This window comes from Jatropha curcas, chromosome 4 (genome assembly GCF_041381405.1).
Source record: "Jatropha curcas cultivar XTBG-Jc1 chromosome 4, XTBG_Jcur_1.0, whole genome shotgun sequence".
NCBI classification, from domain to species: Eukaryota; Viridiplantae; Streptophyta; class Magnoliopsida; order Malpighiales; family Euphorbiaceae; genus Jatropha; species Jatropha curcas.
The window spans coordinates 29,907,277-29,934,690 of record NC_143154.1 but is presented as its reverse complement, the minus strand read 5'-3'; the positions used below and the strand labels follow the sequence as shown (position 1 = coordinate 29,934,690).

Sequence of the window (27,414 nt, the reverse complement as noted above, 5' to 3'; positions counted from 1 at the left end):
TCTTCTAAAAAAAAGAAACTGAGACTATATATGGGAGGAAGATTAAGTATAATAATTTAGATAATAATAAGATTAGAATACAATAATTAATCTCTAATAGCCAATGATTGAATGGATTATACTGGTATATTATTCCATTACTGGTATTAACTGGATTTTTTATTTTTTTGTTTTTTTGTGGATAATTTAAACATTTGACTCAACATTTTGAAACCGACAAACGTCATCATAGTTTAAGATTGATAATTAATTAATTAAGCATAATAATTTGAAGGTGTAGGGTTTAGGTTTTATTTTAAAGGAAAGTGGTCAAAGAGTGAAATATTCAAAAACGAAAGAGAGACGGCCACTTGTCTTTACTATGTTTCTGTATGTCCAAGGAAAACAACACAGCTCCCGACATTCAGTCTATCCTAAAAACTAACTACTTGCTCACTTGTTCCAGGTGAGCTTTGGATTCATCTTTTTTTTGGTTTTTTCTCATTCTCTCCCTCTCTTTCAAGATACCATTTTCCATTCCATTTTTTGGTTTTTTTTCCTTTTCTTTTACCTACATTATAAAATCAGTATTCAATTTGTTGGACTCTTATATTAATTTTAGAAATAATCAGAAATGCAATTTGATTTATTGTGCAAGAACACCTTTAACGTTCTTGTTGTAATTATTTTATGTATAATAGAACTGTAAATGAATTAAGCTGTTCGCGAACTGTTGAAGCTCGATTTTATAAAAAATTTGTAAATGAACTAAACTTAAACCTAATTTTCTAAAAAATAAGAATTATTGTTATTGTTAAATAATTGAGGGTCCACAGGAGCAGAATATGCAAATTCTTTTGAAAGTGATCGAAGTGAGTGATGTACAACTAAGAGTCTTTGACTTATAGAGAAAAGAGCAAAATTTTGTTTAACAGTATCTTTTTCTTATTTTTAGTTTTAGGTTTTCAGACTTAACCCTAAATCGTGGGGTTGAAGACGATAGTTGGCTAATCTAACCGGTAAATCCGCCGGTTAAGATGGGTAGCTGAGCTGGCAATGTGGCACTGAGAAAACAAAGTGACACTGTCACATACTGTGGCAACTCACGTGATCTCTGTAATTAAGATCTTATGTACAATATTTATTTGGCTCTGCTTTTCATATATATATATATATATATATACAACCTGTTTCTTTGCTTTTTCTCTCATTTTGTTGCATCGACTGGTCAATACTTTGCCTGAACCGGTTCTTTTACGGTTCAACATACTCATGTGTCTCTGACCCACATAAACCGGGTCTAAATACGTAAACTAACCCTAAATACAGAATGTAATTGTTTTCTTTCTTTATTTGTGCAGGCAGTCTTTGTGGGCTATGCCTCTCCATGTCTATACATAAATTGGCAAAAGTAATATTATATTGGATGATAGTGAAATTAGACTTATTTGAACACTATGAAGATGTCAATTTTACCGCCTTCAGAAGGGGCACCCAAAGCAACACTGCAAATTTTTTAGCCTTCTTTTTCTTCTTCTTCTTCTTCTTCTTTTTGATAAATGGTTAATTTGTTCTTTAATTCAATTCCATATGTAATCGATAGGGGTGGCCACAATTCGGAATCCGTAAGTTTGGTTCCTCAAAATCAGAAATTGAGATCATCTCAAATTAAGCCATTTGATTTGGATTTTAATTTTAATTTTAGGTTTAAAAATTGGTTGATTTCAATTTTCTTTTTCTCAAATTGGTTGTGACCATAACATGAGATTAACTATTTGATCTGTACCACTAAGAAATTGATGATTATATAATTGAAAATTTAAAGTTCAACATTTTAATTGAGATTGTATTGTATTGTCTTAATCATAGTATATAACAGAGTGTCTATTTATAGGGTTTACATAATGGACCTAAGATGAGAAAGAATAGTGAATATAATTACAGAGAGATTTCAGGAAGAGATATTAGAAATATGCAATAAATTAGAGATACTTTGACAATATTGGCTTTTTTTTCCCCAATTGACAATATTGACAATAAATTAGAGATTTCATATCTTGAACAATGCAAAAACAAGGAATTTAAATTGATATAAAAGCCAGAAATATTTAAAATTTTGGTCTATCATCATCCCAATAATAGACGTTTGACATATATTCCATATATACACAGAATGGGATTGGATTGCATAGAATGAACAGATCCTATCTTATATATATATATATATGGTAATGTGAATCATAACATCAAATGCATGCATTTATATATATTTTATGATATCCTGAAGAAATGCTTTAATTTCAGTACGTATCTTTATGCCAAAGTAACTTCATTTCGAATCTAATATATATATATATATATAATTTGGATAATTAAAGTAATTTATAATTAAAAGAAAGAAATTAAGCAGACAAAAAAACATTCTAGAAATACAAGTAGACAATTAGAGCAGAATATATAGTGGAAAAACCATATATGCATTTGTTCCATTTAGATTTTGAAGAGTCATCTCCTTAAATTAAGTCCTAACTAGCTAGTAGCTATGCATGACTTGGCTTTTCAATTACACCTTCCCATGTGCCTTCATCATCCAATGTTATGTATGCTTTTCAGTTTTGATCAACCCATTATTCTTCATACTCTGTTGATGATATTCTTTGTGTACAACTATGGAAAAAAAAAAATAATAAATAAAGCTAACCAACAACAATGCATTATTAATATTGTCTAACTGTAAAATTTGGAAATCAATCAGCTGTAATATAGTTAGTCTTCACTTTTCAATATGAGTTAATATTATTTAAGGATTTACGGCTGATTCTCCCTATAAATACTTTTTTGCATATCAAACTTTTCTAACGCTACATACACCGTGTGTGAAGGCCACTAAAATTTGTATTATTAAGTACAAGCTAGTGTGATTAATTTTATCAATATGTGTTGTAGTAATTAATTAAGGTACATAGTGGCATACTTTGTCCTAATATGATTGTAATATTCTCTGCAATCAATTAGCTCAGTGACAAAAATGAAGACAAACCTAATCATCTCTATAAAATTAAGCTTAGCAAGCCAGCTCCCAAATGAAAAACTATTTTCCTTTGGAAGCATCTTAGTTTGCTGAAGAATCCAACAAAGCTACTGCCTGGTAATGAGAATTGTTTGTTTTTAGTATTAGGAGTTTCCTTTTGCAAGCAAGAATCAATTTTTTATAATTTTGATTCTTGTTCTTGGCTTTTCCTTTTCTTCTATTTTCACACTACTTTGAACATCCCGCTTGTGCAAAATGTATTGGAAAGGCAAAGCATCCAAAGTATATAGAATTAGATGAATCTTACAAAAGCACTAATTTACAGTAATTGGCCTATCCAAAGAGATTCTTAGCCCAACTATAAATTATATGATTATCTTTTTGTTATTCATTGGTTATTTTCATGAAAATTTCTAATTATTCATACTTTTAATCACCTTTTTCATCCTATTCCATTTCTTTTTTATTATTATTATTATCCCTTTGAAAGTACAAATTACTCTAATTTAATTCCAATCTTTGTTGTTCTAGAAACTAATTATATGTCCGTACCAAGAATATAATCCATTAATTCAATTAATTAGTCATCAAATATTCTAACCTTGCTTAATTACTAGTTAATTTAGAGCCAAATTAGCAATATTTCATTTTGTCAATTTGTTCCACTTTAATTTCTTTCCATATACATTTATTTATTCTTTCTAACGGTTTTTACATCAAATTAGTTAAAAAAAAAGTATTCGTGAAGAAATATATTTGATTTTAAAAATAAAATCTCCTCATGCTATTATGATTCTATCCAAATAATAATATTTGATTTTAAAATATAATTATATATTACATATGAATTATGGTTAAATCCTTAATAAATATTTATATTCTATCAATTAAATAATCGATTTTAGTAAGTAAACATATCTAAATTAAGAGACTTGTGAAAAGATGATTATTGTCTGTTTTTGTAGAAATCTTAAAATGATGTAAGAAAAATTGGCTTCCCTAGTTGTCATTTGGCACATATTATTGTTCTCCATGTCATATGTAGGGTCTCTTGAGTTGTTTCCTCTTGAAAATGATACAACTACTTGACCACCAATATAATAATATTATCTTTATTAAGTTTTTTATTTTTTTTTTATTTGGATTAAATTAAAAAAAACATAGGCTTATTAAAAAGTAAAAATAGTCACATCTTTAAGTGTAACAGATTTTATCTATGTTGCTCGAGTAGGGTTGGATGGGCACTTGACGGAATCCCTAATTTCAACAATGGGGGTCCAATTAAACTAATCTAGGTTCCATTTTATAAAGCTTTTTTAGGCCATGTAACCATGGGTCTCAATAATATGACTCTTAAAACAAAGTCCAGCGCAGACATTGGGCTTGAGCCCAGTTTCTTTCTACTGAAATATTACTTACAAGCCCATTCAAAAAGCCTGGGTATCAGAATGGATCATGATTTATTAAACACACAAAAGTAACATGTTTAGAATTTATATATTTATGATCCAAGTTTGAATAATAAATTAATTTGAGAATTACTTACAATCCCTTTAATTTAACATGTTGTGTTAGATAGTAAAAAACCGAACTGATTAACAAATAATCCATGTAATTCATTATGATATTAAGGATAAAATAGTCATTTACATATGTTAGATTTTATAATCATCGTACAATCCATCTATTTAAATATATCATACGCTTTATGTTTAATTTAAGATCCGCATACAACTCATTTAAATGAAAACAATAATTATTTCTTACAATCTTCTAAAAGTATCTTTCTATCTCTCCTTTTCTCTTTCTTAATTTAGTGGTAAATTAATACAAAGAGTATTATGAAATTGAAAGCAAGATAAATAGTTATTTAAACAAATTATGAAAGTATAATTTAAATGATTTAATTACTTTTTTTTTTTGTTACCGAGTAAAAAATTAAAATGACAGATAATTATAATAATAAGTGAAAAAATAGGAATGGAATTTTATTTTTTTCTTTTAAATTAAAATAATTTTTTATTCACTAATAAACTTAATAGGTCAAAATAATATTATAAACTATACAATACGATTGACTTATCAAATTAGTAAAAACTCTTTGTTGGAAAATATTTGATATGAATACTGAGCTTTCAACATTAATAATAAGATTAACTAATTTATTTGTATTTTGTTGCGAGGTTTTACCTTGATTTATATCATGTGGATAATTTAACTTGTGTGATTTATTTAAAAAAAAACTTGCAGAAAAATATATATTTCCACTAATGTACCTGCGATGAGATTGAATTTACTCTAATTAGCTTAAGGGCACACTCTTCAATATCGACTTAGGGTATTCAAAAATATTTTTATTGATGTAATGCTTTTTAGTTAAAAAAAAAAAAATCCCAATTGATAAACAAGGATAACTAGATTCTTACAACCTAGATTAATCTATTATGTATATTTTCAAGTCACTTAGAAAATTTTAGAATTGAGACAAAATAAAGCTTCAATTTTTCTACTCTATTCATCCCAATAATAATTGTCCTAATTTTACTTTCATTCATATTAAGAAAATATAATTAATATGTTAACTATAATTTTTACTCAATTTTTTTACTATATCCTTATATTAAATATCAATAAACTATATTTCAAAATTTTTAAATTGGCTAATATATGAGATAATAATAATTACTTTAGTTGTTTTAAGATTTGATTAATAGTAATAGTAGTGTATTTTTCGATAGAGATGCATAATAAATAATGATAGAATATAAAATTATAAAGTTTACCCTCATCTAAAAAGAGAAATAGGATTATAATTTGGGACAAGTGGAAAAAGAAAATGAGCTTACTTTTACGAAACCAAGAAAATATTCTGACAAAAAGAAAAAAAAAAAAGAGTTAAGTCTGAAATGAAAATATAGATAATTCCTTAAATAAAATGTAAAAATGGTAGTGTGTAGTTTATGTATCTCATTCTACCATTCCATATTTCTTGTTAGTGCTAGTTAGAGATCATAATAATTAGGTTTAATATAACAATATAAATGTAGGCAAGTGAGCTAAGAGATTACTCTTTTCCAATACAACTAGAACAAATTAAAAGGACAAAGACATAACTCACAAATCTATAACACCAAAACAATAGATGATTGGAGGAGATCTCATGGAATCTTTATTCTTTACTTGATTTGTTTGATTCTCGTTCCAAGAATTAGTCAATCTCATTTCAAAGATAGTGGGGACAAATTTAGTCTATTTGACTCCTTATGTATCCCTTTCTTCTTAAAGAAGAAAAAAAAAAAAAAAGTAGATGAATTGGAGTTTTTCTCCCTCAAAATTTGGGTTTGGATGATGAGAAGCTTAGCTATACATATAAAGAGGCTATGTACAAGTAGTAATAATAGAAGGAGACCACCATGCTTCTTCATGTTCACAAGAAAGAGGAACCAAAAACATGAATAGACAAGAATATGACTCTTAATTATTAATTCTCCAAAACCCTAAACAAATATTGGGTTCTTTGGCTTTGGCCTTAGTAACTTTGACTCATAAGTATTTTAACTCAAAGAAACACTATTATGATTAAAGGAAAAAAATTACTTAGATCAGATTCATGACCTACTTATGAACCAAATAAATTAAATTAATATTTTTTCAAAAAATATTTCGACTTTATCATTTTTAAATTTTATTTCAAATATATAGTCAAAAATACACTCGTTTCAATGAAAATATTTAGTTTTATTAGTTTGGTTTATAAATAGGGTCATATACCTGTCCAAGTAGGTTTTTCACTGTTGAATGAATCTCTCTCTTCCTCTCTACATATATTAAAGTAGAGTCAAGAAGTCCAACTTACACCAAGATCTAACCTAGATATAATCAACAACTCATTTGACTAATATTTCAACAAATCTTGACCTCTCTTGCACCTTAATTACCTTAATTACCTCTTGTAATTTTTTCATGTAAATGGCTTAGATTTTTTTTTTAATCTTTGTATTTTTTTTTTTTTTTTTGCCATTATATTTCACTTTCAATATTTGAAATGGTCAGCAAATATTAATATAACCTAAAAAAAAAGGAAAGAAAAAGAAGTTGACTAAATACAGTATTTTCTATTAAGCATACATATTAAATCATTAACAAAATGCAATTGTCAAGTGGAAATAGCCATTAAAACTTGTTAATTAATTTTTCTTTTTCAAAAATATAATTAAAAAATAATATTTAAGTTTCATCTTATCGAGATTCCATTTTTGACATGGACTTGCAATGGGCACCACTAAGTTCAAGTGGTAATTTCTTATATAAAATTAGTAATTTTCAAATGTTATTCCAGTTTTTCTCCATACCATTACATAATTAATTAATTCAAAAAAAGTTAGGTCTGATGACCGACCAAAAAATAAAATAAATATTAAAATAAAGCATGCCATAAAATTTTTTAAAAATAAATTAATATATATGCATCGAATTCATCACCACATATTTATTAAAAGAAAAAAAGCTCAAGAAATTCAATAATTGTTTCGTTCTTATCTAAAGTATATTTTTAATATTTACTCAGGAAAAGATGCTTTTAAGTTTTATGAATATTGAATTGAATAGCTGTCTTTAATTGCATATTAATGGTCAATTAGCAGTGGTCCCCTTCATGTATTAAATTAATTATTATGATCTGTAATCACTTCTAATTTTCTTCATCTTAAAACAATTAATTAGATAAAAAAAAAAAAAAGAGATAGAGTTTAGAGATTAGGTGGGAAATAAATAATTCTCCAAATAAAAAGACATATTCAGTTCCAAAGAAAAGTTATTTCAAAATAAAATAAAATAATATAAAAGGACCAATTGCTTATTAGGAGAAGGCTTCAAGTAAGGTTCATCTCACAATTCACTTTTCTTTTTCTTTTTTCACATTCCTTTGGTAAACAGAATAGAGAATATGTACACATATCTTTCTTTGTTTTTGAAAGTTGACTTAATCAAACTTAAATGATTTTGTTCAAGAAGAATTTCAATTCTATTTTTTTTTTATTTAAACCATTATTATCCGAAAGGCCAACTCACATAAATATGACTCTCCAATTTTCATATACAGGCTTGAGCTTAAGACATTTGATTGAATGAGAAAAAATTTCAACCTCTTCGCTCCAATCAACGTTGATAAATGATATCATATTTTTAATATGAAGTTTCATGGACATTTTCAAGAAAAAAAATGAATATTTACACAAATGTTTATTCCATTTATTTTTATATTCAGTTTAAGGATTTTATATAATACTTAAAAAAATAATTAAATCGCCAATATTATAATAAAATACTTTTTAATTTGATTAAATTACCATTTATCTTATATAATTAAACCGATCTCAATAATTACCTTTCATTAATTTACTACCAAAATGAAGGGAGAGAACAAGGGAAGTAAGAAGGTGGATTATGAAAAAGTGGATTCTATATATATGAGTTTGAATCTCCACCTATACAAGTAAACTGTTGATAAAGGTAAAATTCTAAAAACGCGTGTTTAATATTTTTTTAAAGAAAAAATCAAATTAAAAATTTTATTAAGACGATATTATCTGTTTCTATATTACTGCATAAAAAATTTAGTAATAAATCACTTATATAAATAATAAAAAATATAATTTTGATTTAAAATATCCCATTGAGTTAATCGCCCTAAGCGATACTTTATTCTATTTAGTGACTATTTATGATCACTATTTTTTCTTTTATCACCGTAATAGCGACAATAAAAACTCAAAAATCGTAAAAGTTAGTAGATTTGAAAATAAAATTTCAAGATATAGACAATAATAATCTAACAATAACTCGAACTATATTAAAACATAAATATGAGGATTATTAAAAAAAAGACACCGGATAACATAAATAAAGGTAAACTTGAAAAAATATTAGTTAATACTCTTTAATTTATTAAAATGACGCGGAATTTGAATGAAAAAAATTTCTATAAAGAGGTAGATAAAAATGGATACAGAGTAAACGCCAACTAGTCCATTAACAATTACTATAGTTTACTTTTTTATAATGTATTAATTTATTGTCATATTTTTTTTAAACAAACTTTTTGTCGTATAACTTCATATTTAATTACAAATAATGTAAATAATAAATATAAAATCTTTTAGGAAAGTAAAAATAATTGTGTACTTCTTATTTTTCTGAAACTATAATATATATAAAATAATTTTTTATTTAATTTTTCCAACTATATGTAAAATACTTAATTAAAAAAACGTATTTTATATAAATTAAATTTTTAACAAAAAGAAAAACTGTCCCAATTGAATCCTAATATCAATAGTATATTTAAAGGAAAAAAAAAATAATATTCATGGGTTTGTTTTATATTAAAGGATTTACAATCCGGGCATAAAATTATATATGGTTTTGTCTCATTAAATAATCTATTGAGAATTCTAATTTTTTTTCCACTTAATTGATATATGTCTTTATCAGCAAAGTTTTGATAATGTAAATCATGACACAAATTCATCATAATTCACGATAGAGAATTATATTAAATCAAATAAGACAATTGAGATGGTGAAAGAAAATAATTAATGTTTATCTTTTAACATCTGTTTTTGTTTTAAATATAATTTTAAACTGATAGTTCTTTAATCACCTGTTCATCTTGTAATATTAAATGTTTATATTTTTCAAAAATTATGATTTTTTAAAAATAAAAAATAAAAATCTCTTGATTTCCTTAGAAAATAACCAAGAATTTTTATGAAAAGAAGATAAAATTATTGCTTTTAATTAACATTTTTCTAATTACCTTAACTAATGCTAATCAAGCATGTCTAAATCTCTCTTGTTGCATTAGTTAATCATTCCAAGTCATGTCTATTAATTTTGGTTCTTTAGTTGGAATGAAAACAAAAGAAAATGAAACAATGGAGGATAAAAAGAAGATTCTAAATTAAACATAATTTTTAAGAAAGGTAACTTCCTTGCTTTGCTTCTTCTTCTTTTCCTTTTTTTTCTTCTTCTTTTTCTCAAAAGAAATTAAAAAAAAAAAAAAAAGCTTTCTTACTTGCACAATTAGTGGAAGGATAATCATTTGGAAAAAAAAAAAAAATATTGATATAGTAATTGGTGTTTCTTATCAATTAAGGGTAGCAAAAACATAAATGTGAAGTGTATAAAAAGGATTATCTATTAATTAAGCTATATTTTTTTATAAAATTTATGTAATTATAGTTTTTGCTTGCATCAGAAAATGGTGGCAAGGCCCCATAAAAATGTCATGCATGTCTTAACCCACTTTTTCTTTTCTTTTTTTTTTTTAAATTTTTTTTTCCTTTTTAGCTAATTTCTTCTTGCCTTGGCAAACCTAATTTTACTTGACATTCACTCAAATATTTATATATAAAAAATGGAAACTATAATTAAAATGATGACAATAATACCACTTTGTCCACTTTCCCCTGTATATATTTATTTATATAATATAAAATATTTAAAAAAAAAGAAAATAGAAAAAGAGTAAAGAAAATCCCCCACCACTTTCACCATTATTTAATGTATATTTCACCAGATTCCTACCAAAACAAAAAAATATCTATATTTTTTAAAATAAAATATATAAGAAATCATTGCAAACATATTCATCAATTCCTACTTTTAATATTCTATATTTTTTATTTATATTTTTTTACCTTATTTCCCTAATTTTTTAATCTCATTTCAGACAGGCTTAGAAAAGTTAAGAACTTAAATTAGCTCAACAACAACGAAAAAACAAAACAAACTTTCTTTATTATCTCAAAACCATTTTTCCAATTCAAATCCATAAATACAAAAATCAAAATTCACAATACCACAAATCCTATCTTTCTCCTCTCAATCTTTCTTCTTTCTCTAAAAATAAAAAATAAAAAGCCAATTTTTCTTCTTTTTTTTTTTTTTTTCCTAAAAACACCAGTTAAGCTCTTTTTCTGCTAATTTCAGCTCCCTAATCTTTATAATTAAGCTAAAACCCAAGTTTCTGTAGATTAAATCTCACTGTAAAATTTATCTTCTAGCTCCTGCTTAGCTCCTCAAAACCCAGAAATTTCTTTCTTTTTTTCGTTTTTGTGTGTGTTTTTTAAGATTACTATTTTTTTTTCTTTACTCTGTCTTCTGTGTTCTAAATTTTAAGCTTGTTTTACTAACAGTGCTTGGATTTTTCTGTTATTTTTTTTTCTCAAAAATTGAACTTTGTTTTAGATGATTTAAGCTGAAAACAAAATGGTGTTTTAGTAACAGTTTAGAAAATAAAATCTATAGGGTTTAAGCATGCAAGCAAGAGAAACTGTTAGTAGTAGCAGTGGAGGTGGGGTTACAGTGGTGGGATCCGATGTTCCTTCCGACTACCAAATCGCTCCAAGGTCGGCTGACAACCCTAGCCCTGCCACTGGATCAGCTCCAACCCCTCCGTCGCAACCGGCGGTGGCTCCTCCGCCGTCCACGGCGGCGAATCCGGCGATGCCATTGAAGAAAAAGCGAGGAAGGCCAAGAAAGTATGGTCCTGATGGTAGTGTCACGATGGCACTGTCCCCGAAGCCGATATCGTCGGCGGCTCCTGCACCTCCGGTGATCGATTTCTCTGCTGAGAAACAAAGGAAAACAAAGCCAGTGAGCAAGACCAAGTACGAGCTAGAGAATTTAGGTATATGGATAATTTGATGATTTATATAAATACACTTTTGAGCTGAGGTGTTTTTTTGTTTGTTTTGTGATCGAAGTTGGGATTTTTAGTTCTTGAATTGGTGGTTTTGTATTGTTTCCATGCGAAAATTGGGTGGTTTTAAGTACAGGCTTATGGATGTGGGACCTGTGATATGATGCGTCAATTGAGATCTGTATGTGCATACGTGGGCGGTGGGTTTAGAGAGATAGTGAGGTATGTGGGTAGTAGGTATGGGAATGAGGGAATCTTGTCTTGCTAGTATAAGGTGTCATTTGGCTTGGCCTTTCTGTTCCCGTTTTGGGAAGAGAATTTGTGGAGGGAACTATACGGGTACCTGGTAAAGTCTGGTAAAGGTTTGCTTTGTCATGGTGAACAGAATCAGACCATGTAGAGATGTCATCAACTGGCAGGCTGACATGCCGCCAAAAGGGAAAGAATGGAGTTGTTTTGTTTCTATAATTTGTTGACATTTACTGTTTCTGTTTAATATGTTATATGTGTTCTAGATGTTTTCCTTGTTGGTCTTGATATTCTTGTGTCTTATTAATGTGATTCTTTTTTGCCAAGTGGGTCTTGGATGTATGAATATCTGGAATTATGATTTTGACTGGTCTTTTTTTTTACACCTCTTATCTTACTGGGCAACTTGATGGCCTCTCTAAGGTTACCTTCTTTTACTAATTTTCAATATGGAAATGAGAAATTTAATTTAATTTAATTTTCTGGGTAGCTGCATGAGTATTGTATGTGTGTAAAAACCCGTCCTTCTATGATTAGTAACGAACATAATATTTATTAACAATCTAGTTTGTTCTTGCCTTGCTGGTTACTGGTTTGACTCTTATATACTCCATCTTTAGTTAGATTTGTACTATTTGGTTACTTTTTGAAATAAGATTTTATTGCTAAAAATGGAAGAATATAAGGATATAAATAACAATTATGTAGCTCTGAGTTTTTTGTTTTTAGGGATTTTGTAAAATACTGCATTAATATTCAGAATCCTTGTTAAATTTTAGGTCTAAATTTTAGGTCTAATTATGTAGCAAATACCACAAAACGCCATGCCATCATCTTCCATAAAAGAATTAGTCTTATTGTACAAGAAGTCTAGTGTTTTATTATCGAAATGGACTCAATTTAAATTAATGCCTTGAAAATCATTGTGAACATTCTTAACTAGATGTTTCATTTTGCATATGTGCATTAGGTGATATCCTTCCTCTCATTCTGGATTGTGGTTGACTACTTTGTGTTGGAGTTGCCTGGTTTCCACAAGGTTTTCCAGGCGTATCACATGTTAAGCTAAAAGTGCTTGATTGAAATGGTTGCTATTCTCTATATGTTTAATTTAATTTACCTTGTAGTTTTATCATTCCACAAAAGAATTCCCAATTCAACTTTGAAGCTGCATGTGATAGGCAGTCTGAGCCCCAGAAGAATGTTGTTGTAGTAGTATATCACTTGTTGTTTATTATGCCTTTCTGGGCTTTTGACTGGAGATTAATTAGCATTATCCCACTTTCTCGTATGAACTTTTAAGCTATCTGTTCAAGTACTTAATTGAATCATCCTTGCTTTTTGTATTTCATAATGTATATGTTACATGCTGGGTGAATGCTATATACCTTTGCTTTTATTTTTTATTCCGCATCCCCCTCTCCTTTTTCTCTTCTTCACTCCCATTACCATGTTATATCAAGAACTGATCTACTCTAATCAGCGAATCTACTTGACTGTTTAATCCATTGGTGCCGACTAAAGATTGGGTGGATAACTGGCAACTAGTGATGTTGATTTCTGTTATGAATTGGTGAAATGGAGTCCATATTCTACCATTTTAATATATTGTATAGTCAAACAAAAGTTGACAGTGTAATATGTTATACTGTCATATTTTTAATTTTCTCCACTTCTATGCATAAATTTCCTGTTTCCTTTGGATGCATTTACATCATTGCTTTATGCATGGATTGAAGTGAGAATTTCCATATCATTGTCACTTATATTGTTGAAATTTGCTGTTGTAGGTGAATGGGTTGCATGCTCGGTTGGTGCTAATTTTACTCCCCATATCATCACTGTTAATGCTGGAGAGGTATACTTTGAGATTTCCAGTCACAAAAATGTGTTTCATGTTACATTTATCGTATATAAAACAAATTTTGCACTAAGCAGATTGTTGAGTAACTGTGAATCAATCGGGTTTTGGCCCATCATCTTTGATCTTTCTTGAAAGGTGTATAAAATCTTCTGTTGGAGCTATTCGTAATTAAGGAAGCTGTAACTATAATTTTATGCAGTATAGTAGAAAAGTTTGTTCTCTTTTGGTACTTACTACATTGAATACTATGGTTTTTTCTGTGTTAAGGACTTGCTGAATTGGCTTACTTGGAATTCTTAACTTTATTGTTCAGGATGTCACAATGAAGATCATATCATTTTCTCAACAAGGTCCTCGAGCTATATGCGTCCTTTCTGCAAATGGTGTGATCTCAAGTGTAACACTTCGTCAGCCTGATTCCTCTGGGGGCACACTAACGTATGAGGTGATGCAATTTATCCTCCTCAAGTAAAATATCTGTTGGTGGAATGAAAATCTGATCAGTGAATTCATGCATTATTGAAACTAGCCTAACAGTAGCACCATATATAAGAAGGTTAATCTGTGTTAATATTGTATTAGGTATCATTACCTCACCATGAGGGCAAGTATGGTTGAGCCTCATTTGTTGCATTGGTTTCTCACCTGGTGCTAAATTATAAAATGGCCATCTTATTGTATTTTGTATAAGCCTGAAAATTTATGATAAGATCAGATATTTGTTATTAGATCCAAAAAGTGATGTTTTATCAAAATTTGCCCCCTGTGCTGTTCAATCTATAGTTTATTTTTTTTGTTTTTTTCCTGTCTTCCTTGTACTCAGCCTTGGAAACATTTTTTGTCATTGCTCTCCCTATTGAGGCAATAACTTATCTGATACAACACACTGGAATAATTGGCTGATTATCTCATTCAAGTGCCTGATATTGATTGCTTCTGTAGTCATCTCTGATTTGTTCTTGTTATATAAAATATTGTCAATGGAAATCCAATCTCTTCCCTTTGGCTTTCTTCCAGGGTCGCTTTGAGATATTGTCTTTATCTGGTTCATTTATGCCCACTGAAAGTGGAGGAACAAGAAGCAGATCTGGTGGGATGAGTGTGTCGTTGGCAAGTCCAGATGGACGAGTCGTAGGTGGTGGAGTTGCAGGTCTATTGGTGGCTGCAAGTCCTGTGCAGGTTTGTCCTGTAAAGATGCATCACATTCTCAACACAGCAGAAAGCATTTTGTCAGAGATGATAGTGGTTGCAGATTGTTTGATATTTTTCATTTGCTTTTTCTTTAATCATCAGGTTGTAGTAGGCAGTTTTCTGGCAGGGAACCAGCACGAGCAGAAACCAAAGAAGCAGAAACCTGACGCCATATCAACTATCACACCGACAGCTGCTATTCCCATTTCTACAGCTGATCCTAAATCAAACCTCTCACCTTCCTCATACCGTGGAGATAGTTGGTCTTCTCTGCCGGCAGATTCAAGGAATAAGCCAACTGACATTAATGTGTCTTTGCCGGCAGGTTAAATTACTTAACCTCACTGGCGCATTGAGAGATTTGTCACTGATGACAATGGCTGTCGACTTCCTGCGTAGAGTCTCACCTTCCTGTGTTGTCTGTAAAACCCCCTCATTGACTATTTTATCAGTACTGGCATGTTTGTTTTACCCCATTTTTTTTTTCTTCCGAGTAGAGTTTTGTTAGCCAATTAGGTAGGCACCTGCTGCTGTTATGTCATGTAGAATATTTAATGTAATAGTTACACCTCGAGTTGCCCTTCTTCGGATTGGTGTATTGTGTCTGAAAATTTGTTGTTGTTTCTAACATTTCGTCAGCTCTATTTTCTACTTTCTTATTTGTAGGATCTTCCAAAGGGTTCTAATTCTTGAGTTTTTTTTTTTTTTTTTTTTTTTTTTAAAGACTTATAAGTTGCAGTATTGCAGACCTTGAAAATTTTTGATTATATTACATTACCTTTCATTACGCCGAAATCAAATATAGCAATTGAAGCTAAACGGAGTTCAAATCCATAAACGAAAGCAAAAATCAAACATGGCAGTTGAAGCTAAATCTAGTTTCAAATCCATAAACAAAAGCAACAGTTCAAAAATAGTTTGCTTAATCACAAAAAGACTTTCATTCGAAGAATATATGGACCAAGTCACAATCACTCAAGCAACAACCCAATTTCTATTTTTTTGGTCTTAAATGATAAATGTTCTGACTTTACGTTATACAGTCTTTCATTTTCATTATTTACGAAAGTAAACCTAAAATTTCCAAGAACATAGAAATTGACCCCTTTTATTCCTTTTTCTTTTCTTCCTTTCCAAGAAGTGGTTATTCGGAAATTATAATTACCTCCAAAGTCAGCTCCTATCATATCGAATTATTTATATAGAAATTCATATTACATAAATAGTCAATTCTAAAGTTCAAGGTATCAAATACACCTTATATATATATATATATATTCATATTTTTATTTTGCTAATGATTAGGTCAATGTAACGAATGCTTTTTTTCTTTTTTTTTTTTTTTTTGTCATGATATATATTGTGTACGAATGAAGTTTTTTGTTATTCTATTCTCTTAAATATTGATTAATCTGCTCATTTCAGAGTTTAAATCATCACTATACTGTTTTCAAATTTGAATAATTAACGTTCTAAGGCCAGGAAATTTAGTGGGTAATTTGCTAATTGTTCAAAGAAAGGGGGAGTAGCCCTTATTTTGTCGCTTCCTCTTTCAAATTGACTTTGTGTTTTATTCTTCTTATCATTTTTTTCTAGTTAGACTTTTTTCAATTTTTCAAACTAGCTGTATTTAGCGATAACAAATAAAATCAAGGCAATATTGCCAAATAAAATTTCAAACCTTGTAAACCATAAAAATTCAAATCCAAGTCATGGAACTATTTTTACCTTTTCTACTTTTTTTTTTTTTTTATTACTAATAAGGTGTGGGTTTGAGTGGTAAATGACCTCAATTCGTAAAGTTAAAAATAAAAAATTCAATCTCTAATTTTCAAATTTTGATCTTACAAATAAAGTTTGTTTGGAGATATAAATTACTATCCTATTGGTCAAATCAATGCTACGTTAACTTTATGGATAATATGGATTTCAATTTAACTGATTCCAGAAGCGTGAAAACGGTAAAAAAGTTGAAGCTGTTTAAGAAACACGGACACAAAACCTGAACATATGATTTGCGTAAAACAAAGAGAAAAAAAGAAAAAGGACAGAAATTACTTGTGATCTTATACTTTTACGTCACAACACTTTCTCAGAATATACTCCTCTCCACAGCAACACTCTTTCTCTTCAATGCACGCACATAGGTATATATTATATATATAACTTGGAACCCATTACAACAATCCATCGAACATATATATCTTGGACATGAAGCTTCTTGGGTTACCTGTACTTTTGTTCTTGATTCTATCTTTATCTTCTGCTTTGGTTCTCAACTTTTCATCTCAGTTTTTCTTGTTTTCATTATTCAACACGCTAGTGTTATCTATTATTATTCTCGGAAGTAACAGGCCGTCATCTACTGATGAAATCGATGGAGCGTGGTTTTATTCACATCAAGACCAAAACGACGACATGTTCCATTATACTAATAATATTAAAGATGAATACAAGAACCATGGTGACGATGATAGTGATGATGATGATTGTAGAAAAGAAAATTACTTTTCTGATGGCTATGACGAAGATGATGATGATAGTAGTAGCGATGGTGAGGTTGGTTGGGACGATGATGATGAGGAGGAGGAGGAAGTTATTGATGAAAATTTGCAGAGAAGAATTGAGGACTTCATTGCTAAGGTTAATAAAGGATGGAGGGAAGAATGGTTAAGAGAGAATCTTGATAATCAGTTTTGATGATCATGAGGTTAGCCAAGTGCACTTGTGCCTTGGTGTGAAAATATTTCCATAATTGCGAGTTTCATTTTTGTAGGGGATTCTACATGGCTTGACTTGGAGGTGAACTATGTCAGCAGGTGCCATTTCCATGGTTCCTTTTATTTGTTCTGTTTTGGTTTTGGGTTATGGTTTAATATTGATGCTTCGAATATTAGGGACAGCATCAAATGATGTGACTTGCATGGCCAATTCATAGTAAAATTGATGTATATATGTTATTCTTTTATTTCTTGCGTTATTATATTCTCTATTTGTTCAAATTATACTGAATAAAATTTAATCCATCTAGTTATCAAGCAGACAAATGGATTATTATCTATTATAAATTCACAATTTTGAGAAAAGGAATGACCGTTTTAGTTAGAATTTGTCATTTCTCGAACCATGGCTTTATTTAGAAAGGAGGTTTTTCTGAAGGAAAGAAAATATCTGAGGCAGTGATTTTTCCTTATTTAGAAAAGATAAGGAAAATATTAAAGAAATGAAAAAATTCACTATTTTTTTGTGGGCATATAAAATTGGAAAACTTGTCACTTTTCTTTTGCGGGCCTATAAAATTGAAATCTCTCTAAATTAGAGAAAAAAATGAATAAACAGAAAATTTTATTGTCTAATGTGAACTACATTTCATTACTTTCTTCCACCATTATTTTCTCGCATCTCTTTCCAAATAAAGCCTAAAAAGAAATTTTTATTTTCTGTCGTTTTTAACAAAATGGAAGCATTTCCTGTCGTTTTGCATAATATTGCTTCCTTCCAATCAACCATTCTCGAATGACTCCTTATTTTTACTTGTAAAGCATATTAACATTTGTTCTCATGTCATTTGGTTTCTGAGAATTGAAGCTTATTAACTGTTTGGGAGAATTAGAATGTACAAAAAATCTAAGAATCAGATCATCCAGTGGAGCTGCTGTTCCTCCATGAGACAAACTTTGATAATTGATGGCAATCAATTTATCTGGAAACCTTTCTTTATCAAAATTTAAGCCTTCAAGGAGCTCTAACCATATGCCAGTAATTAAAGACGACCACAAGAACAAACTTCCATGTAGAACTTCCTAATTGAATAGTCAATTACACGGTATGTGAAAACACTAATTTATAACAACCATAAACCGATTCCACAACCATTAGATTACCCTAACCAAGACCTGCTGATGGATCTCTAGGAGTTGTGTCAGCATCCACTGGAGGTGGCCTGATTATACGATCAATGAGCCCGTAGTCAAGAGCCTCCTGAGCGTTGAAGCGTTTCATTCTGCTCAAGTCCTTGTTAATCTGCACACAGTAAAAATATTCACTTTTGCTGGACCATATTACTTAACAATCAACCAGCTGAAAAACCAACAAAAGATACAATAGTATAAAGTTATTGACATTTGGAACACAGACCTTCTCAAAGGGCTGTCCTGTTTTCTTAGCCAATTCATTGTAAAGATAGTCCTTAATCCTAAGAAGCTCATTTGCTTCATTTCGAATGTCATCAGCCTGTAAGCATGTCATATATTGCACATCATATTAAAAAAAAAAAACATTAAAAGCATAGTGGTTGTTGGTCGAGATATTTAGTTTAGCTTTTCATGACATGATAGCATTAATACCTGACCACGAGCAGCTCCTGCTGGTGATTGTAGAGCAATCCTTGAAAGAGGCATTGCAGAGCGATTCCCCTTCAACACAGAAGAAAATCATAAGAGAGAGTCTCAAGGTGGAATTTTCAGGTTTTAGCTGCTATATCATATGGTGCAATCAATATGGCCAAAATTTTATATAAAGTTGGGATATTGTACAATAAATCATCAGTACAACACAACTGCTATGAATTTTGAGGCTAAAACAAAATGGCCTAATATCTCTTGACATCCTAATACAGTAAATCTATTATATGATCAATTCAGTTTTTACTGTTACTACAAACTAAATATACAGTAGATACTGTCTAGAATGTAAAATAAAGTTATCCATTGCCAGTCTACAATTTTTCAACTAGCTTGTGTACATACAAGCAAACCACCCAAGTGATGCCACAATTGATCAAGATTAACTTCAGAATAAATCTTATGGATGGTATCAACAAAATTTCACACATCCATATTCAATAGAGGAAGTATACCTTTTCCCCTGCTGCAAGGAGAAAACCTGCCAGATTATAAGCAAATCCCACACAGTGGGTACCAACAGGACTTTTTATGCTCTGCATAGTATCATAAAGGGCCAAGGTTGGAGTAAGCTGCACATGGAGAACTACTGATTAGAAATATGCATAAGCCAAGTACCCAAATGCAGAAGATAAAGTTTACCAAAATGAACAAGATAAGGTTCTGTTTAATAAGATTGATTTACAAGGAACTCACATCTCCACCAGGACCATTGATGTATAAATAAATCCTTTTGGAATCATCAATAGTGTCAAGGTACAACATTGTTGCCAATATTTGGTTGCTAAATTCTTCATCTATATTTTGTCCAATGAAGATCACACGTTCTCGGTACTGCAGAAAATGTTAAACTAAATTATAGAAGTTATGAACTACATCAGAAAGTAACTTGAAATAAAAGAAAATTCCTACAGCATATGGAGTCAAGTTGTTGATACACCATTCCATAAGGCTAGCAAGGAAGGTTCAACAACAAAATTTTGAGATCACTACATACACCCAATAAAGTAAAAGTCCTCCATTACAGGCCAAAAAAAAGGTTCACATTAGTGTCAGAAAAGGCTCAAAGTACAAGTTCACGAGAGATATATCAAGTGAGCAACCTAGAAACTACTGCTTGGTGAGATACAGGAGAAAACTTGTCCAATCCCTGATGCATGCACCACCCACATCAAATAAATTATAACAACAATCTCCACTAATGAATTAACCTCGATTAACTTACTAGGGCATTCCACAAATCAACCCATTGCCAAGTTCCCTCACCAGGAGTTCTATAGGGCACTCTTGGTGTTCCTATGGGCATCATTCTAACTCCGGCTCGAATTGGTCTATGGTTGCGACTCCTGAAAATACATAAATGTATTACACGTAACACTTGTATAGCAGTAGCAATAGTTAAAGCTAAATACTTGATGGACAATGCGGTCGAACTTAAAGCATATTCAAATGGATTGATTCAAGATTAAGCATTTATATGTAACAGAGTAGATTAACTAAATGCTCTCTTGGTATGCAATGTTTCTATGATTCAATAATATTCAACTACAATATCACAGAAAACCCTGATTTTTAATTTCATTTCTTACTGAATGTTAGCCCTAATCATGTTATTGAAAAGATAGGTACTAATAAAAACAAAATTGAAATTACCCGCAGTGAAGGCTCTTGTTAACCCTGCCATAGAATTCTGCTGTCAAATTAGGTCTCCCAGTTGAATACAGTCCTAATTTCAAATAAAAAACAAGAAAATTTTGTTTAAAAAGAAGGGAAAAGGACACCAATTTTTAGAGGAGAGAACGGGAGAAATGAGCAGACTTGGAGATTGAAGCTTCAATCCTGAATAAAGCTTGGTTCCGCAACTGCCAACGATAATAAACACCCATTACACTAAAATAAACGAATCAATTAATTTTTTTCATACATGAAACCACAATAATTTCGAAAAATACTCAAACGTGCGCATATACAGTTATACATTTAAAGAGTATGGTATATCTATTAGAGAGGAGCGAACCTGAGAGAAGGTTGGTTGAGGTTTGTATTGAGAGAAAACGCCATTTTCAGAATGATGCGAGTTTATTGGTGCAAAGAAGATGAAGTTCAGCTTTGCAACCAATGCTTGAATCTTCGAAGTTGTTGATGGCTCAACAGGGGAAGGTTGCAATGGTGCCGGTACTATCATAAACTCTTCTCAAGAAACTCACGCTGACCGTCAGATTTAGGCTCGTCATTAAACGAACGTTAAAACAAATTTTGTTACTACCCAAAAATATTTGAGTGCAACTGATTGCAACTTCCACTACAATGGTGTAACTAATTGTATACTTTACCTAATCTTTTATATTACTCCAATTCTTGCGCTAAATATTGAAAGAGATTAACAAAACATTGCCAAAAAAAAAAAAAAAAAAAACTTAGCAAATACTTTCTTTTATTCTGTGGAGATCAGTAAAAAGAAGAAGAACAACCGTCATCTTTTTTAATTAGGTGCAAATTGTTTGCTTCAGTATTGATTATCAATATTAATCTTCATTTTTAAGAGGTCAAAACACTATTTTTATAATTTATATTATCAGTGCGGTGATAATTTATATTATCGGTCCGGTGATGCCGCATTTATTATAGCATTTAGAGTTTGAAAAAATAAATTCCATTAATTTTGATTAGACCCTTGATGTTAGAACTTCTTTAATTATTATTAAGTTGTGAATATAGAAAATTATATTGTTGCAAACTTGAAATAGCCCCGACCTAATGCCAAAACTAATGTCAAAATGTCTGAAGATGGCTGATTCAGAAATAGGAAGTATTATATAATTCAACGAGTTCTACATGATATAATGAAAGAGAAAACGAATTAAAAAGAATTAAGCAGGTTTCTCATAGGAATTTTGGTCTCTAAACTCAGAAATGGCACTTCGTATCATTTCAGCCGCATGGGGTTGCACAAATAGACGAGTGTTATCCAAAATGTGAATAATAAACTTCTGTGATGCAGGCAGAGAAGCATTCATATTGATAATGAATTGCGCCATGGGAATGTCACTGCAATATAAACAACCTAATGTCAGTATGAATTACCAATGAGCAATAAATTAAAAGCCAACAAGTTAGTTCAGATATATTATTTACCAGGACACAAACAATCCTTTTGTGGCATTGACCATCTTGTATCAACAACAAGCACAAAGCCTATACCATCAGAAAAGTGCAGTGCAGATCACAGTCACCATCAAGACATGCAAGAAAATTCATTTGTGTCATTTGATATAAGAATTTGAAGCATACAATTCATTTAAAAATATAAAACATGGTTTGACATTGAATTTGTGGGAGTAAAATAAACCAAACATGATGCCATGAAATCCTATATGTCCACAAACTGTTGTATAAAAACAGAAAGACAAATCGACTGATTTTAAGGATTTTGATCAATAATCTTAATTTCCAAATTAAAGAAATATAGAAGAAATTTCAAATAATTTCTTAGGACTAAACAAACTTATCAAAGACTCATATTCAAATTATGAGCAATAGGTATAAAACTAAAATAAAGCATTCAACAGAAAAAAAAAACCATAAGTATATATATATATAGAGAGAGAGAGAGAGGAAAAACATAAATAATTTTAATGACATTGAAAACGGATCATTTAAATTTAACCCTTTTAATTGGTGATGCCAAAATAAATGGTAAAGCATGCATCCCTATCTCTGAACAAGTTTTGGTTTCAGAAAGAAAGATCCAATTCGTCCATTTAATTCCCAATCCATCGACGCCCATAAACACATTTGCAGTAAATCCAAAGCGATAGAACCGATCTAATCAAAATCCAATTGGATTGAATCCCACTATTCGACCAAATATACAAAATTTTCTCACCCATAAACCCATTTGCAGTAAATCCAAAAGAATTAGAGAAAATTGATCCTATATGTAATTTGAACTTTGAATTTCGTTTTCTGTTATGAAGATTTTGGGTTTCAAAAACAAAAACAATAAGCAACTTACTTGAACAGATTTTGCAGAGAAGCAGATGGTAACCAGGCAGCAAAGAAGAGCCGAAGAGGAGCGAGCAGAAAGAAAAGTTTCATTTAGGTAAAAATTTAATAATTTATTTAAATCATTATTTAATGTTTGGGCTGGACCGGCCCTTTTCTTGACTAGGGAAACAGTAGACTCGTTAATATTAACACTTGAACTCAACCAACAACACAATCTTTAACTAAACTACCAAACTCAGAGCAGCACTTACTAATATGATATCTACATTTTAAGTAACAACGATTATTTTTTTTTATATAAAATAAAATTTTAATTAGATAAAAACAAAGATCTACGTCCTTCCAGCCTCCATCATCATTTAATTAGGTGTATCTAAGTAATTCCCACAGTTGTAATAGTTAATTATCCTCCAATATCTTAATACATGTATGTATATGTACGTGTGTGTCTGATTTACAAATACCATTTCTAATGTATAATCAAGTAAAATGAGTATAACATGATATATAAATTAGCTATCAGATAAATTTACAATTTTAATGACTACAAATAATTTTTCATACAATTTTTATGTGGGAAAATCAGGCAGATGCAACTTTTTCAGCTAGCTGCATGGGCATTATATGTGTGTGTAAAAACTCCTTCTGTGATTAATTGCACTATTTGGTTCTAAAAATGAAAGAATACTCTGCATTAGTGTTCAAAAGGCTACGTAAATTGTAGCTCTAACTATATGACAAATACCACCAAACACAGTGCCATCATCTTCCACGAAGCAAACTGTCATATGGTTCCGAATTGTTGTTGAGCAGTCAGTGTTTGAGTTCCCTGGTTTCTTCGAGGTTTTCTAGGCACTGCTTATGACACGTTAAGCCAAAAGGGTTTGATTGAAATGGTTAATATTCTCTTAACGTTTGTTTAATTTACCTGGTAGTTCTATCACTCCACAGAAGAAAACCCAAGTTCTAAATTTGAGGTTGCAAGTAATAGGCAGTAGCATACGCCCCCAAAGAATGATGTTATAGTAGTAGAATGCCTTAAAAACAGGTAAGGCAGACTTATAACAAGAGGAAGAAATTAATGAACTTAAATAGAATTGACTCAAAAAACATATGAAAGTTAGCCAAAGGCCAAGAAATGTTGGCACCTCAAATTATAATTAATAAATCAACAGCAAATCTAACAACACAATCCTGGAAAGTGAGCTATATCAATTACAACAGAACCCCCCTGGTTGTCCTAACCATTCATACAACCAGCAGTCTATGGAATCCGGGACTTCCTTTCAATATCAAATGAAGCTTGCAGAGTATCCAACTATTCAAGGTCATGGTCTTCCAATGCAGTCAAAATCATCCTACATGTAGAGACAAGAGTTACAACAATCTCGTACGAGTGATTTCCATAATTAGAAAAAAAAATAATATCAACTCTTGTATTGACACATACCAGAAAATTGCAAGAAAGAGGAGAACAATGAGATAGAAGAGTTTGAAAAGCCGTTGCTTCTTTTCCCAATGAAGCAAGTTGAAAATCTCAGTCACATCTACCAGATGCTGTCTCCGTGTGTAACTGATCATAAAAAGACAGAAAAGTTAGAAAAAGAATCAGATGTAACTAGCATATTTTGAAGCCTAGCAAATTTTCAAACATTTCAAGGATCAAAAGCAAAATCACTAAAATGAAATGAAATCAATTAACAAGAAGTAGACGTTAACACTAATTTTTGACACAGCATATCCTTAATTCTGATGTATTAACCCTAGCATCATTCTTGAATTCAGTCTACTTGTCAGGAAGAGCCACCAAGGTATAGGTAATATCTTAATTTCTTTAAAAAAAATTTCAACTTTTATCAGTCAACTCTACAGTTTTGCATCCCCCTAGCCATGGTTGGTTCGGCAGCTTGGTCAGCTCATTATGGCAACATAGAGTACACAGGACGGGAGGCAATCCAACAAAAAAATGTCACAAAAGTAGAACAATTCCTAGCTCGTGATTATAAATATTCATTTTTAAGATGAGATGATTAACACCAATTGGTGCCATCTGCAAGTTAAGAGTCTCTAACTTCTGAAGACTTGCATTTAGCCATGGACTTGGCTGCATAATTTAGATGTTTCTGCTAGCTTAGTAAGTAAGCAAGTTGTGTGAAGCAACTTCAAAGTGATAGATGCAATTAGCCATTTAGGCCATGCCCTCCAAACACTGAGCCTTGTGTCCAAACAAGTATCAGGTAATAAAGCATTAAAATGATTCTATTGGCTTCAAATACAAGACATAATTTCTCCAGTTGGATATATTCCTGAATATTAATTGCAGTTTTGCCGACTACCAAACAGAAACCAACTCAATCAAAAGGTCTAACAGCATAAATTGAGCACTAATTGGTAAAAAAAAAAAAAAAATCATTCTGGCATTGATGAAATATTTGATGATATATCCCCTCTCTCCCTCCTAGAGATGAACAAAAATTTACATATAGAAAAGGCAAAACAAACTCAGTTAAGCAAAGGAGAAAAGAAAACTTACAGCCTCACATTGTAATAAAGGTAAGGAACACACAGGAGGGCCATACACCAGTGCCCTGTTAGAAGAAAAAACAAGCATAGAACTCCTTCTGTTATATACTCTGGCAGAATCACTTTGTTTATCCGAGACGAAGAGTCATAAGGATTGATATAATCAAACTCCAGATCTGCCAAGCACATAAGCTGCAACAAATTCTTCCAGAATGTTATACTGCCATTACCCAACATTACACATCTAAAAAATTGCAATAATAAACCACAAGCAAATGAATGAAACCCTAGTTTTCACCCCTTACAAGTAATTCCAATTTCCCCACACATTGTTTTGATTTCGATAATCACCCAAAAGCATTTTAATTTTGCAATTAATAAATAAAACAGAGTCTGCGTTACAATTAGTAATAGCAATTCTTCATGTGAAACTATAAATTTATGAATTGGTGAATAACTGATCAATGAACAATTTATATATATAAAGCATGTGAACAGAAACCAGTAAGCAAAATATCCTGCAAAAAAGTTTCTACTTTTGGGCTTCTTACTTATGATTACACAAGAAAATACATAGTCAACGAAATTCAAACTAAACAAGGCATCCAATGAGCGGAACTATGAACACAGGGCAAATATGAAAAATTAAAAATTAAAAAGAAACAAACTTTTGATGCGCAAAAGATTCAAACAAGTCTAATAGCTAATGAAATATGACTTAAAAGTTTAAGTCCAAAAGTTGCAAGCCATGAATCAACAAATTGACGAACTATTCATAAAAGGAAAGAGGAGGAGGGTTTTGGAATAGACCTGGAAGACGATGATGACTAGTAGGGCTATAAGGAAGAAGAAGGATATAAGCCACACATACAGATCCCCCATACTCCTTACCCTACTCTACCTATCTCTCCGTCCGTTGAACTGTCTAGTCTCTCCTCCAATCTTGCTTCGGGTTTGACAGGAGGCTGCACAATAGCAACTGACGACAGTCTGGTGCGTAATGCGCACTCGCCTATGTTTTGGAACCGAGAAGGAGAAGACCTTTTCTTTTTCTTTGGTTTTCCTCTTTTTATCGGAAATTTTCTTGTAAAATACAAAAAATAAAAACAGAATACGAGTACTACTCTATCTGTACATATACAGTTATGTTATTTTCCTTATATATTATACCAGCTTATTCCATAAAAAATTTATAACTATGAATAATATATATGTGTCAACAAACATATATGTATATATATATATATATATAATTGGCTCTTTCGATTTTTTTATTATAATGAAAAATTATTTTCATTAATCAAGGCCTAAAAATCAAATTGGTTATTTACAAAACTATATTATTATTATTAAAAATTATATATTCAGATGAATAATGAAAAATATGATAAATTTTCAGGCTTTATTTGGACAAAGGAGGGAAAGAAACTATCAGAGAAAAAAAGTAAAGGAGGAAATAAAA

At 30.6% G+C, this 27,414-nt stretch overlaps 5 protein-coding genes across 6 annotated transcripts; 2 read left to right on the top strand and 3 right to left on the bottom strand.

The window, feature by feature from the left end:
* Positions 1 to 10,767: 10,767 nt before the first annotated feature.
* LOC105645941 (AT hook motif DNA-binding family protein) lies at positions 10,768 to 15,677 on the top strand. Its single transcript, XM_012231688.4, has 5 exons — positions 10,768 to 11,702; positions 13,754 to 13,821; positions 14,141 to 14,272; positions 14,845 to 15,006; positions 15,121 to 15,677. Exons 1-5 carry the CDS (start codon positions 11,330 to 11,332, stop codon positions 15,346 to 15,348), a joined length of 963 nt encoding a protein of 320 aa, XP_012087078.1. The 5' UTR covers positions 10,768 to 11,329; the 3' UTR covers positions 15,349 to 15,677.
* Positions 15,678 to 16,987: 1,310 nt separating this feature from the next.
* LOC105646078 (uncharacterized) lies at positions 16,988 to 17,965 on the top strand. Its single transcript, XM_012231845.4, has one exon. The coding sequence runs from the start codon at positions 17,230 to 17,232 to the stop codon at positions 17,716 to 17,718; it is 489 nt and encodes a 162-aa protein (XP_012087235.1). The 5' UTR covers positions 16,988 to 17,229; the 3' UTR covers positions 17,719 to 17,965.
* Positions 17,966 to 18,716: 751 nt separating this feature from the next.
* Positions 18,717 to 21,599, bottom strand: CLP2 (CLP protease proteolytic subunit 2). Its single transcript, XM_012231689.4, has 9 exons — positions 21,439 to 21,599; positions 21,240 to 21,283; positions 21,075 to 21,147; positions 20,647 to 20,767; positions 20,118 to 20,255; positions 19,877 to 19,993; positions 19,365 to 19,433; positions 19,156 to 19,251; positions 18,717 to 19,041 (listed from the first exon to the last, which is right to left on the bottom strand). Exons 1-9 carry the CDS (start codon positions 21,480 to 21,482, stop codon positions 18,904 to 18,906), a joined length of 840 nt encoding a protein of 279 aa, XP_012087079.1. The 5' UTR covers positions 21,483 to 21,599; the 3' UTR covers positions 18,717 to 18,903.
* Positions 21,600 to 22,216: 617 nt separating this feature from the next.
* On the bottom strand, positions 22,217 to 23,587 carry LOC105645943 (Nucleotide excision repair, TFIIH, subunit TTDA). Of its 2 annotated transcripts, XM_012231692.4 has the most exons (3): positions 23,437 to 23,587; positions 22,557 to 22,616; positions 22,217 to 22,469 (listed from the first exon to the last, which is right to left on the bottom strand). In XM_012231692.4, the coding sequence occupies exons 2-3, from the start codon at positions 22,589 to 22,591 to the stop codon at positions 22,292 to 22,294; spliced, it is 213 nt and encodes a 70-aa protein (XP_012087082.1). In that variant the 5' UTR covers positions 22,592 to 22,616; positions 23,437 to 23,587; the 3' UTR covers positions 22,217 to 22,291. The 2 variants fall into 2 exon arrangements, with proteins under 2 accessions (XP_012087082.1, XP_037495091.1); XM_037639163.2 differs by lacking the exon at positions 22,557 to 22,616 and having other exon boundaries at positions 23,437 to 23,581.
* A 920-nt stretch (positions 23,588 to 24,507) lies between these two features.
* LOC105645944 (Cornichon family protein) lies at positions 24,508 to 27,020 on the bottom strand. Its single transcript, XM_012231693.3, has 4 exons — positions 26,763 to 27,020; positions 25,963 to 26,144; positions 24,880 to 25,002; positions 24,508 to 24,787 (listed from the first exon to the last, which is right to left on the bottom strand). Exons 1-4 carry the CDS (start codon positions 26,832 to 26,834, stop codon positions 24,748 to 24,750), a joined length of 417 nt encoding a protein of 138 aa, XP_012087083.1. The 5' UTR covers positions 26,835 to 27,020; the 3' UTR covers positions 24,508 to 24,747.
* Between the last annotated feature and the right edge of the window lie 394 nt (positions 27,021 to 27,414).

Bases quoted from the DNA above. Each gene is read 5' to 3' on its own strand.
- LOC105646078 (XM_012231845.4), top strand. From the start codon at position 17,230: ATGAAGCTTCTTGGGTTACCTGTACTTTTGTTCTTGATTCTATCTTTA.
- LOC105645943 (XM_037639163.2), bottom strand. From the start codon at position 23,519: ATGAAACTTTTCTTTCTGCTCGCTCCTCTTCGGCTCTTCTTTGCTGCC. The intron at 22,470-23,436 runs GTAAGTTGCTTA...TTTATATTGCAG, and splicing joins TCTCTGCAAAATCTGTTCAA to TGACATTCCCATGGCGCAAT.
- LOC105645944 (XM_012231693.3), bottom strand. From the start codon at position 26,834: ATGGGGGATCTGTATGTGTGGCTTATATCCTTCTTCTTCCTTATAGCC. The intron at 26,145-26,762 runs GTCTATTCCAAA...AATTTGTTGCAG, and splicing joins TAGTCATCATCGTCTTCCAG to CTTATGTGCTTGGCAGATCT. The intron at 24,788-24,879 runs GTATGTGTCAAT...CTCTACATGTAG, and splicing joins CTCTTTCTTGCAATTTTCTG to GATGATTTTGACTGCATTGG.
- CLP2 (XM_012231689.4), bottom strand. From the start codon at position 21,482: ATGGCGTTTTCTCTCAATACAAACCTCAACCAACCTTCTCTCAG. The intron at 19,434-19,876 runs GTATACTTCCTC...TCTGTGTTGAAG, and splicing joins TCCTTGCAGCAGGGGAAAAG to GGGAATCGCTCTGCAATGCC. The intron at 19,252-19,364 runs GTATTAATGCTA...ACATGCTTACAG, and splicing joins CAGGAGCTGCTCGTGGTCAG to GCTGATGACATTCGAAATGA.
- LOC105645941 (XM_012231688.4), top strand. From the start codon at position 11,330: ATGCAAGCAAGAGAAACTGTTAGTAGTAGCAGTGGAGGTGGGGTTACA. The intron at 11,703-13,753 runs GTATATGGATAA...TTGCTGTTGTAG, and splicing joins GTACGAGCTAGAGAATTTAG to GTGAATGGGTTGCATGCTCG. The intron at 15,007-15,120 runs GTTTGTCCTGTA...TTTAATCATCAG, and splicing joins TGGCTGCAAGTCCTGTGCAG to GTTGTAGTAGGCAGTTTTCT.